Here is a 12,341-nt window from a genome sequence, read left to right as displayed (position 1 = left end):
GTGCCCAGGTCACATTTCAATCCAAAAAAAAAAATTATATTTTGCATAAAGAAGACTAATTTGGGACTATTTAGATTGTGCCATTATATCCACAACAAATAATAATAATAATAATAATAATAAACCAAATTCCCATTCCTGTGATGCATCTGGAGATTTAACTCTTGAGATTTTATTGTTTATAATTTAATTTATACTCAATGGTGATTCTCATTACTGTAATATATAATTTTATACTGTAAAAAATACCATAATATTATTTTTGACCTCTTCAAATCTAGAGAATTTTTGGGCTGTCACCTGCAATTTTTCCCCTTCAAATTTAAAAGCTCTCCATTTACACATACAGTAGGACTTTATTTATTTATTTGTTTGTCCTGAATTTTGTAAGCATGTAATTTTGGTTCTGTTCATGCCATCTCCCTCCAAAAAGTCTTATTTTACTCCACTAGATGGCAGCAAGTACTATAACAAATTATTTTTCATCTATCACATTCCAACACAAAATGCCGATCTGAAATGTGGGTTGCGCTCTAATGCATATTAGCCCTCACAGGGCTAATATGTGCTCGTCCATAGACATTCAGTCTAATTTTCAGTTCATGCACCACTCCCAATGTTTTATGTAATGTCTCGGCCTCTGACTGGACTAGATGATCAATCTAGGTGTCATTAGAAAGCTACAACATATATTTCTGATGATTTGTTTAGCCAACATTTCCTGCTGGACCGCATATTTTGTTCTGGACATCTAAGTTATAAGATTGGAATATTCACACTAGCAAGCCCACAGACAAGTAAAAAAAACTCAAATTTCAGTTTGTAATGCTTTTGTAAATTTTTTTGAATTGTCATATTGGGGCAACAAAATAAACTGAGATTGAGAGCAATCATTTGATACAGGATTTCTCTATTTAAGTGCTATTTGTAACTCTGTTATATTCTTGTTAATATTTCTACCACATTACCACTAGGATGTTTTAAGGCCTTATTTTGTTATTTTATATAACACAAATGCAAGTGATGGTATCTATGAAAAGTCCAGATTATAAGCGTTCAAATGATACATGACTATGCCTGAACAATAAAGTGAACTCAACTTATGTATTCATAGACTTGAACATTTTTTTTCACAACATAGCGCCCTCTTTTGAGCCCGCCAGTGGGTCCACATAGATGAAGAGGTTAATTCAATTACAGTAAGTGTATTAATTAAATGGAATTAAAATAATATGTTATTTTTGATAATCAGTAATGCGTAATATTGCATTTCAGTAATAAGATATGGGTGAGGGTGATAAATTGCAATGAAACTAATTTGTATTTTCATATTTGGTATTCACTTTAATCTAACACGAATTACAGAGCACTCAAGGTATACATTGTATCACTAAGTGTGTTCCATGTGAATCAAATCCATGACTGTGGTGTTTAACTACAGGACGATCTATATGTTGTATATAATACATAATACAATATACACAAATATATATATATGGTTTTCATTACTTTATACAAATTTAAAAGTTTGCTCTTTTGCTTTTGGGGTTAAATATGACCCGCACATGTTCTTGAAAGGTTCTTACCAGTATGTCCCCCTTGAGCAGCAATCCGGGTTCAATGGTGATGCAGATACTGGTCTGACTGTCTCCCTGGACATTACTGTCAAAACCAGACAGAAACACAACCGTTAGCAACAAGCAAACCATATTTAACAAGTTTATAACATATATGTGGTCAATGAATGAATGAATTGCATTTAGGCATGCAATTATTTGCTCTTTTTTTCTTTGTGTGTGTGTGAGGCCTGAAGCTCCATAAAATTCAGAATCTCTTGATTCCTTTGATTGAAAGATGACAGGTGTCATATGAATACATTTACAGACTTAGGGGCCCGTTCATGCCGAATGAATTTCGGTGTCTATCCACGTTTTTCCGTCATTTCCTATGCAAACATTCATTTTAGTGCAAGAACGTGTTAAGTCTGAAGTTCTCTGTGCCAGAAAAATTATATATTTGTTTTTAAAACATTTCGGTTCCGTTTACATTCATTATTTTTGGGTTACCCATCACTTTAATATTCCCATCTCTACTAATAACAACATAACTGCACTCTGAGCGCATGGAGGAAGTTCAGTGACGTATGGGAGAAACACATGTTGGCCCCTCTGTGTGTATGTGATTCTGAAGCCCTCCCATAAAACATGGGAGGGGCAGTGGTGCAGAGGGCTGCCTGTGATTGGACGCTTTGGAGGCTGGGCCACATGCCAGGATAGTGTGAGTATTACAGTGTGGAAAAACATGGTACTGATTCATACTAGATCCCAGATGTGTAGACAGGCTGCATGGCCTGGTAGATCTTCAGGAAAGGGCGGCAACCTAAGAAATCGTGATAGATAGAGGGGGGAGAAAATAAAACACAATGTTCACATGTGGAAACAAAGCTTTTGAAGAAGAGCTGGTCTACTGTATATGCATGCATTGGTGTCTTTGTCTTGGAACAAAAACTGTCTCTCTAAGTCTATAAAGTCTTGCTTATACCTGGTATTAAAATCATAACAGCATGTTTAAAAAGCACAAAACGTTGACACACTCTTCCAAATATACTTCCATGTTTTGTTCTCACCACAAATGGGACATTTCAAGCAGAATGCTCATTGTCATTTTAGTCAAGCATCTGTAGTAGCTAAACTTCTGATATTCATGTTTCATTTGATCTACGTTTATTCATTTAGTCTCACTGCATATTAATGCCAGATATATAAAAGATGTTCTGTCAAGTTCTGTGCATGTGAATGTTTAAGCTTTTCCAATATTTTTGGCTATTTTCTTATAAAGTCAGAAATAAGCGATAAAATTGTAAAATCTTGTTTTAGTGCAGCGGTTGACTGACAGGTGAGTAGGTGGTGCATACGTAATTGTGGACAAATCACAAAATGTATTATACCCTGTCTACATCTGTATTTAGCGCAGACCACTTGGGATCAGATCACCCGAGATGGATGTTGATAACAGGTGTGAACATGGTCTTTCTCTATCTGGATGTTTTTGAGAGTGTACTCGGCTCACGGCATCATAAAAGCAGCATGTTGTCAGTCTTCCATGCTGAAATGCAGCAGGGGGTCTGGCCACTGTTACATGCCCCCTGAAACCTGCCTTCAACACCTCCTGTGGCCCCTCACAAACACACATCTGCTCACCTCCTTTGGACTCAAAGTTGGGGATCCCGTGCATGATGACGTGGTGCAGAAACAGGGGCTTGTTGTTGATTTTGATGTGGCCGGACAGTAGACCACTGAAGTACTCCACATACCTGGAGCAAATTAAAAGATTTTAAGAAAAAAATTGACATTCTTTTTAATGTTGAAAAAAAAAATACAAATACAATATACAGAGACGACTATGAGAACGCTATTCATAGGTTCAGCCTGATCTCATGAAAACAGTGTTTATGAATTGATAATCTTACATTTTAATGGTGATTTGTGCAAAGGGGAATAAAAGTCGTTGCTGTCGTGCATCTAAACGGTATATGTATAAAGAGCCACGCAACAATGGTATAAGAATGTGAACCTATGAAACCAGTCTGCAAGGACTGAGTACTCTTAAAAGTGTAAACACTTTGGTTCTGTGGCTCTGTCAAAATGTTACTCTGTTTATTTGAGCATCCCAACCATTCTGACAAACAACATTGGCTCAACCAATGGAGAATCCGGTTGCAAAAGTGCTCAAAACCCCAAACAGACCAGCCTTACCATCTTGGCTAGGCTGGAAGACCATAAAACCTTATGAACTGTTTAGTATAGAAAATCTTGAAATTTCACTGATATATGATATCTAAATGTTAGTATTGTGGCAACCCTAGTGTGTACTATGGTACTTTTCTTTTCTTTTTTTTCTCCCCAATTTGGAATGCCCAAGTCCTAGTTGTGGCATAGTGACTCAATCTGGGTGGCGGAGAACGAATCTCAGTTGCCTCTGCATCTGAGACCGTCAACCAACACATCAAATCACATGGCTTGTTGAACACAATACCGCGGAGACATAGCGCATGTGGAGGCTTCACGCTATTCTCCGCGGCATCCATACACAACTCACCATGCACCCCACCGAGAGTGAACCACATTTTAGCGACCACGAGGAGGTTACCCTTGCAACCAGGCCAATTTGGTTGCTTAGGAGACCTGGCTGGAGTCACTCAGCACGCCCTAGATTCGAACTTGCGACTCCAGGGGTGGTAGTCAGCATCTTCACTCGCTGAGCTACCGAGGCCCCTGTACTATAGTGCTAGTGATTCTCGTAAAAGCAGTATATATAACTAGTAAGGTGTATGGAAAACCTTGTTTAAAGCAATGGAGATATTTGTGTGAGTGCATATTACATAACATACCATCTAAAAGTGTAAGCACTGATGTGAAGACCATTTAAGGTCATGAGATGGTTTTATCTCCACTTGAAGACTGTTTTGCAGTGTTTCCAAAACCTTAGTACAGATGTTTAGTTTTTATAAACAGGAAAAAGCATTTTTTTCTCCATGAGGCCACTTCCCTGGAGAGCGACAGTGACAAGAGCTTCTGCATCTTTCTGGCAGAAGGCCTGAGGCCTGGTTTCCCATGAAGGTCTAGCAGCTCCAAAACTACAGGGTCTCTTTATTTTGGAAGAGTAGATCTCATAAGATTTATTTTCTCCTCCAGGTGCAAGGACTTAACCATGATTCTACTTTTCTATTTTTCATGAAGAAGGCCATTACTGCAGGGTGCAGAGCTGTGCGCTCTAATGAAAGTTAGTTTTATCCTCTGTGCCAGTTGTACCATACATACATACCATACATGTATGTAGATGGAATGTTTGATCCTGTAAAAACAGCACATCTGTGGCCAAGTGCTCCCTAATGAGGCATAAATCGGGTGCGTGAGAGTTTGCATAAGAGATGTTAGTTTTGCGCCCTCGTGCCTATACCCAAGCAGGCATGGAATCTTTGTGCATTTCATTGTTAGAAAAAATTCCAGATTTCCAATGTCATCTCAGACTTTTGGACCCCACTGTACAGTACACATATTATCTAGTCAAGTTCATTGTCATTCTAGCCATACAGTAGAGTGAAAAATAATTTCTCAACCACAGATCAGACAATGCAAAGACAAGACAACTGTGACTGAGTCAGTGTGCAATGGAGACACTAGATTGGCAAGTCACTAATACACATGCCTCTTCTAATAACTGCAGACAATTGTGTTAACATTTTTATCGAATTATAGTTCACGAATTAAGGGGCCGAGATCTTAAACATGGCACTTCTGTGTCTCTCCAGAGCATATTCCCAATATTATCATACTTATGTTGAGATTTCTGATACCCAAAAACATTTTTAAAACAAATATCATGGTCTGGAACTCCATTGCTGGTATGTGATTTTGAGGATTTGAGTGTTGGAAAAACATAATATTATCTTGTGGATCAATCAACATAAATGGTTCGGTATCAACAGAGATGACTTTTAAGGACACTGCCACATGGTACAGAAGGTTTGCTATAGAGAAAAACCTAAATTTCAAGATGAAGTGTGTAATTTCTGAAACACTAACAACACCAAAGGAATTGCAATCACTTTGTTTGAGTGGCCTGACATGACAACATGGGCTCGATCATTGCCATAGGCTTGGGTTGGGACAACCCATTTGTTAGAACCAGGGTGTCAAAGTTTGGATGGTTAGCATGGTAGATGCTGTAACTGCACTATCAAGTAGTGCATTATAACAAAACATTTCAATTCAAACTAAAATTATAATTTGGAATTTAGTCAATACTGGTGCTTGTTTTAGCAAGGTCCTACTATTACTATTGTAATAAACTATTACTATTATTGGAGACAGACTCCTTTGACTCGGCAAGCAGCCATTCAGTAACACCCAAGCAACGCCCCAGCAATCAGCCGGAACACCCTTGCAAATTTACAGCAATATGACCTAGCCTCAGCATCAGAATATCAAAGAGACATGGGGATGGGCTCCTTTGACTTTTGGCAATATAAACTCCAACATCCTGGCAGCGTGGGTTGCTTTGGCAAGCAACACTTATGTTTCCTTTAGAAAATATATATATATTTATTTATTTTTTGCAATTCTGTTCACAGAAATTACACACTGCACCATTAAGCTAACAAAAAACATGAAAGCATTGTTTGCATGTTTGGGACACTGCTATCTTGAGGGTAAAGACAATAAATGTAAACAATGGCAGTGGCTGATCACTTAAGGTCAAACTCATAAAAAAGAAGACAAAAAGAAGTTCAACAGTGATCAGACAGGAAACTGACCTTCTCTGAGAAGGCTGGCCCACAGGAAGCACTTTATCTTCATAAAACCTCTTCATGGCAAACCGGTCCAGAGCCTGGTCCGCACTGTATACCAAAGGAAACATTATTTACTGGCAATTTCTTTTTTATCATAATTATTTTAAATGTTGGGATACATTCTCTGTAAAAGGAATAGCCTAATCCACTTTAAAAGGAATTCTGTTATTATTTACTCACCATCATGTCATTACGTACGTGTATGATTTTCTTTTTTTTCATGGAACACAAAGGGAGATGTTTAGCAAAGGGTTCAGGCTGCTCTTTCCCATTGAATGACAATTAATTGTGACCAGGGGCTGTCCAGCTCCAAAAATGCACCATAAAAGTAGCTCATACGATGTGCATTATTAGGGGCCATACACACCAAATATGTTTTTGCATCCCACCATGCTGTTTCTCAATTGAATTCTATGTAAACATACGCTGGATGGATGCTGTTTTTTTTTTTTTTTTAAGAATGCATTAGGCCTGAACGGCCCATTACAAGTCTTCTAGAGTCATACAAAAGCTTAGTACAGACCGAAATTCAACCATTATTCACTGAAAATCTTCCACTCTGCTGAAGTTCTCAAATCTTATCCTAAAATTCGGAGATTACTGATTGGTTCTCATGTCTTGTTACCAATTACATTTGGCATAATTGACCTCAAACCAGGTGTGACATGTTTTTTTTTTTTTTTTTTTTTTTTTTTTTTTTTTTTTATTGCAAAAGAGTAACACATACAAGGGAGTGAGACACATATACAATACAGAAGAGAGAAAAAGCACAAAAACAAAAACAACGAGATACAAAACAGCCCAACACAGTCATCGATAAAGTGATGTATGTATACAGATGAGATCCTTTCTGTGACGCAAGTATAGAAGGTAGTATCAGTATATTTTTAGTGAGGGTATTAATCACCCCAACAATCACAACAATAACAGCAATATATTAATATTAGTGGTGATAGTAGTAATGATGACATTTATAATGATAATTCATGACAATAATAGGAGCATTAGCTCTAGCAATCTATAATAATAATAGTGACAATAGTATTAATAGTATTAATAACAATACATTTAGGTCAGTCAATAATGTCACCGTACCTGCTCTAAACTCTAGGTCAGGGGCTGATCCACAACTGCCAGTGAGCTCCACACAGATACCGACACCTCTCCTCTATTCAATATTCCGATTCCCCTCACCGCGCCAGTGATACCCAACCCCGTAGTTAAGCTTCTAGGCTCCATTGAGGTGTCCTCTTTATATAAAAAAAAAAAAAAAAAGGCACGCCGGGGCACCATAACAGGCACCTCCACACCAAGCTCCCTTAGTCTGTTTGTGACCTGATGTAACCAAATGTTATAGGTGGTTGGCCCTCTTACCCCCTTCCTTCCTTTTTTTTTTTTTTTTTTTCTTTTTTTTTTTCCCTTTTCTCCTTTTTTTTTTTTTTTTTTTTTTCCTTTTTTTTCCCCTTTTTTTTTTTTTCCTCTCTTTTCCTTTTCTTCTTTTCCTTTTCCTTTTTTCCCCTTCCATGGCTTTGAGCAAGGTGTGCACTGGTTAGCTCCCCAGCCAGAGACACCACATCCAACCCAGGTATCAAATCAATGATTCTTTAACACGAGGGTGGGATCTGGCCAGACGCAGTGAAAGGGAAGGGCCAGTCAGTCCAATCACTGATTCTGTAATGATTAGCCAACAGGATATGCCAGTTGCACCCACCAACAGCACCTAGAACAGACGCCCGACCCAGACCATTTATATTTCTAACAAAATTTTATACATATTTATACGTAATATTTTCTGAATTGTCATTTATATAGAAAGAGAGAGGAAGGGAAGACTAATCATTCTATAATAATAATAATAATAATAATAATAATAGTATCAATATCATCATCCCTACTACCACCATCTTTGATAAAAAAAAAAAAACATGACAGGTGTGACATGTTTTGACATAAATACGATTTGAAAGACGCAGATTACCAGTGAATAGTGACTTTAAGGAAAATGTCAGTATTTTGCTCAAACAAAGCTATGAGAAGACTTGTAATAGAAGAGTACAAATCACATGGGCAACTTTTATGGTGCTTTTATAAGTTTTGAAGCCTGACAGCCACTGATCACCATTTACTTTTGGTGTATGGAAAAAAGCAGAGAGAAAAATATGTGAAAGCATCTTTTGTGTTCCACAGAAGAGAGAAAGTCAGACAGGTAAGTCTTGAGTTTTTTTTTTTTGGATGAGCTATTCCTTTAAATGCATATTCCCCTATGAGTAGTGTTCTCTCCAGAATTACTGGAAGCTTTCAGGCTGATAAAAATAGCTTGAATACAGTTTTTGCATTAGGGATGAATCTGATCAGCACATAATTGGAGTCTCAAGACAAATCGCCCTTTGTAATGTGATGTGATTTGGCAGTTGTTTTTCCCAGCCCGCCTCTGCTCATGTGTTACCTGACGCATGTCCAGTCTTGTGATGTGGGATAAGGGTTTTTTCCTAATGAGTGCTCCTCCATAATTGAATAAACACACAAATTCGGCTGGCAAAAGGTCTTACCTCGCTGATATGTTGCTGTAGTGCATGTACGCAGCCACAACCACTCCTGTTCGCCCTCGGTTTCCCTGCACGTGGAGAGGCAGAGAGAGCAAATTATCATATACTAATAAATAATAGAGAGGTCAACACAGATCGCCAGATAGAAATAGACACTGCAAAAATTGAAAGAGTAAAAGAAACCATCAACTTATTTATTCGTAAAACTACATATATTGAAATTGAAAGATCTTGTGGACTTCAATATGAATAAAATTATGTATAAAGCACACAATTATTTACTACCAAACAACTTACAAAATATATTTGTTATGAGAGAGAGAGAGAGTCAAAATTACTCAAAGGAAATGTGTATATTTAATATAGTTCGGACTGGTTTGAAAATTAGATGTACCTCTATAACAGGAGTGGAGTTATGGATTAAGCTTAAAAAATGAAACAATTAATACGTTTAACTGGTGTTCAAAAAGTATGAACGAATAGGTTAACAGCTACATAGCATCATTTTTTTGTATAACTGTATGTAATTTACATCAAGGCAGTAACAATGTCTTGAAGACTGGGGTGGACCAAACCATTTTTGGGGTGGGGGGTCATGGGTGTCCTCGGCCCTTTAAAATGGTAAATGCGGTAAATGCAATAATTTTATGAATAAAGGCTTTAAATGTGTTAAAGTTTTTAAAATGCAACCAAAATTTTATAATTTTTGGTTTTAAATGACATGTGTCTGCATTGCTAGCAATTTGCCTATTTCACTCATTTTTTTCCTCTGTTTTTGGTGCTGTATCAAAGAAAAGACCAATATAATTACAATTTATGTTCATCACTGATGTATCTGTAAAATGAAATGACTGTCTCAGCTGACAATTTAAAAAAGAAAATACACATAATTATTTACTGCCCTCAAGTTGTCCCTTCTGTTTTTTCCTCCCATAGAACCTTAAAACAATATTTTCTTCAAGAATCCTAATGATGCTCTTTTACATACAAAAACAGTTCATATTGAGCACTACTATTTTTAAACTTCCTTCCAAAGCTTCCCAGATAACCATATTTATTCAGTTCCTTTACAATATACACGCATTCGCTCTTTGTCTTTAGCCTGATTTGCTGAAAACTGCCCGTAAATGTTTTCACGTTCACAATTACGAATGACATACAAATCACGTGCTGTACATGAGTGGCATCATTTTGACATCAAAACAATAGCACAGACAAGTAATAAATAAAGCAATGGATTTTAAGAATTCTGAGATGTTTTGTGGTACTCCTTATTTTGTTATTTTGCCCTTAAAGTGTCTGAGCTTGAGCATATTTCTGAAACTCTGGTGCACCCTTTAACCAGAACTGCATAACAGGATTGACCCAAAACCATAGGATGAAACAAGACAGCAAGGAACTTAAAACAACACAGTTCAGATTGTGGTTTGATTTATTTTGAATAGCTAGTTACACAGTTGTGCACTCTCTCTTGAATGAATGAATATTTCCACCATTGAGCCATCAAGCTCATGTTTCCACTGTTGCAAAGAACAACACAGGTTGCCACAGCAATGCACTGTTTTTGTTTTCATGGTAAAAGGGCAGTGTACATATGTGCTAAAGAGATTTTTGGACATTTATAATCCCAAATCACACCCTCTCTAGGCGTCTCCCTTGGCAAAGCTACATTTCTAACACACACTAAAGCTCTGTTCCAAAATCTATAAATTATTTTGGGCACACTCCCGATTGTAAGGGCTGTTCAAAAAGGTAAAACACATTTTGGAATGCAACAAAACACAAAATCGAGCTTGCGCAGCTAGAAGTGTCTGCGTTCACGTACTTAATTAGGTTTCAGCCTGAAGGCAGCATTGCATGTATCTTACTTGTGAGGTTACACTTCAGTTAGGATGCTGCCTTAGAAGGTAGCTCCCTTTGTAGGCAGTATATAGCAAGGCAGCTTCCTAGGTTTTGGGACAGAGTTTATGGGATTGCACCACTGTCCCATGGGCTTGTTGATTTGGAACATGATACTAAGAACTGTGAACTGTGGGTTTAAAAGGTAACCCACAAATTCCACAAGAGGCAATTTATCTGATGTTTTAATGTGTGGATAGAATTTATAGCAAAGCATTTAACAATACGGCTATCTTCAAAAACAGCAAGACGCATTATACAATCTAACTGAAAAAATGTAATAAAAAAAAACGCCTGCTCATCATTCCTATTTGTTTTTGATTGGTCACCAGCAATGTGACTTGACCAGATCAAAGGGTGGTGAAAGGGTCAGTTCAAATGAATTGTTAAAGAAAACAACTTTGCCTGAACATCAAGACTGGGTCAGATATGGGTTTTCAAAACAAGGGGAAAGTAATAATGGTGCAAGTAAAATCAGTAATGTTTTCTTATGTGAAAACTGCTACAAGACCCTGAAATTGCACCATAAATCAGACTGTCTTGTGCCAACATGCCTGTACTTAGGCTGTCTCTGTTTATTAAGAGCAGCCTGAGATCGCCATCTACTGACAAATAAGTATGCATACTATTTACAGTAACTCTAATGTATTTGGAGGAAATGTTTAAACAATAGTTTTCAAAACTGTTTCCGAAATCTAGTACTTTGCTGTTTGCTGCTTCCATAGGCTGCTGCTTTCTAAAGAAGCATGTTAACCATTATGGAAACTTATAAGTAACCTATATGGAACACCATGCTAATTATGTGCCATACAAAAACAATTAGCTTAATCCAGCCTAAATTGTCTTCTGGAATAGCTAGCCACCACGCTGGTTTCCATGTTCAGGATGCTCTGGCATAATTTTTTAGGGACTGTTTAGGCACAGCACCACGGACGAGTGTTTTTAACAATTAAAGTTCTTTTTAACTTGATGGGGAGTCTAAAACACACGCTCCTGTGGGTGACGCTGAAAAAACTGCAAGAATGGTAAAAAAACGCATTTTTACACAATAAATAAATAAAAACTATTAAAAACAGCACGGACAAACGCATTAATGCATTTGGTGTGAACAGCCCTTTAGACAGGCTGGAATACCAGCTGGCTGACCAACTAAACAAGCAGACCACCAGCTTGGTAAGGCTGGGGGACTGGCCAAAACCAGCTCAGACCAGGAAACTGCTTTAGACTAGTTTAATCTCTTTGTTTTTGGTACTGATGTTTGTTGTTATTGTTACCAAAGAAAATGTGGCTGGCATTCAATTTTCTTTGCATCACACACAAGCAAAGTAAACAAGGCAACTGAAACACTACCTTATTGTGTAGGACCACCACATTGTGACTGTCAGCACTCATCCATGTGTCCATGGCTTTGCAGATACTACAGATCTTATCCAGGGCTGGAGCGTGATGGTCTGGCCAGCCAAAATCCAGAACCTCACATACACAAAAACACAGAGAACAACAGTAAGACAAATGGAACAACCCTCTCTATGTTAGATAGTAAG

The 12,341-nt window shown here is 37.5% G+C and overlaps 1 protein-coding gene across 8 annotated transcripts in view; it reads right to left on the bottom strand.

Annotated features, from left to right (window-relative positions):
* LOC127654637 (tensin-1-like) overlaps positions 1-12,341 on the bottom strand; it is a 345,068-nt gene that overhangs the window by 80,732 nt on the left and 251,995 nt on the right. For all 8 annotated transcript variants that reach the window (XM_052141859.1, XM_052141861.1, XM_052141862.1 and 5 more), the window contains 6 exons: positions 12,148-12,270; positions 8,902-8,966; positions 6,317-6,400; positions 3,201-3,313; positions 2,319-2,379; positions 1,587-1,662 (listed from right to left, as the gene is read on the bottom strand). In XM_052141859.1, coding sequence (XP_051997819.1) covers positions 1,587-1,662; positions 2,319-2,379; positions 3,201-3,313; positions 6,317-6,400; positions 8,902-8,966; positions 12,148-12,270 — 522 coding nt within the window. The remainder of the gene's footprint in view (positions 1-1,586; positions 1,663-2,318; positions 2,380-3,200; positions 3,314-6,316; positions 6,401-8,901; positions 8,967-12,147; positions 12,271-12,341) is intronic.

The sequence above is a fragment of the Xyrauchen texanus genome, chromosome 14, assembly GCF_025860055.1.
Source record: "Xyrauchen texanus isolate HMW12.3.18 chromosome 14, RBS_HiC_50CHRs, whole genome shotgun sequence".
Classification (NCBI taxonomy): Eukaryota; Metazoa; Chordata; class Actinopteri; order Cypriniformes; family Catostomidae; genus Xyrauchen; species Xyrauchen texanus.
The sequence above is the reverse complement of the archived record's forward strand: the minus strand, read 5'-3'. Positions and strand labels throughout refer to the sequence as shown.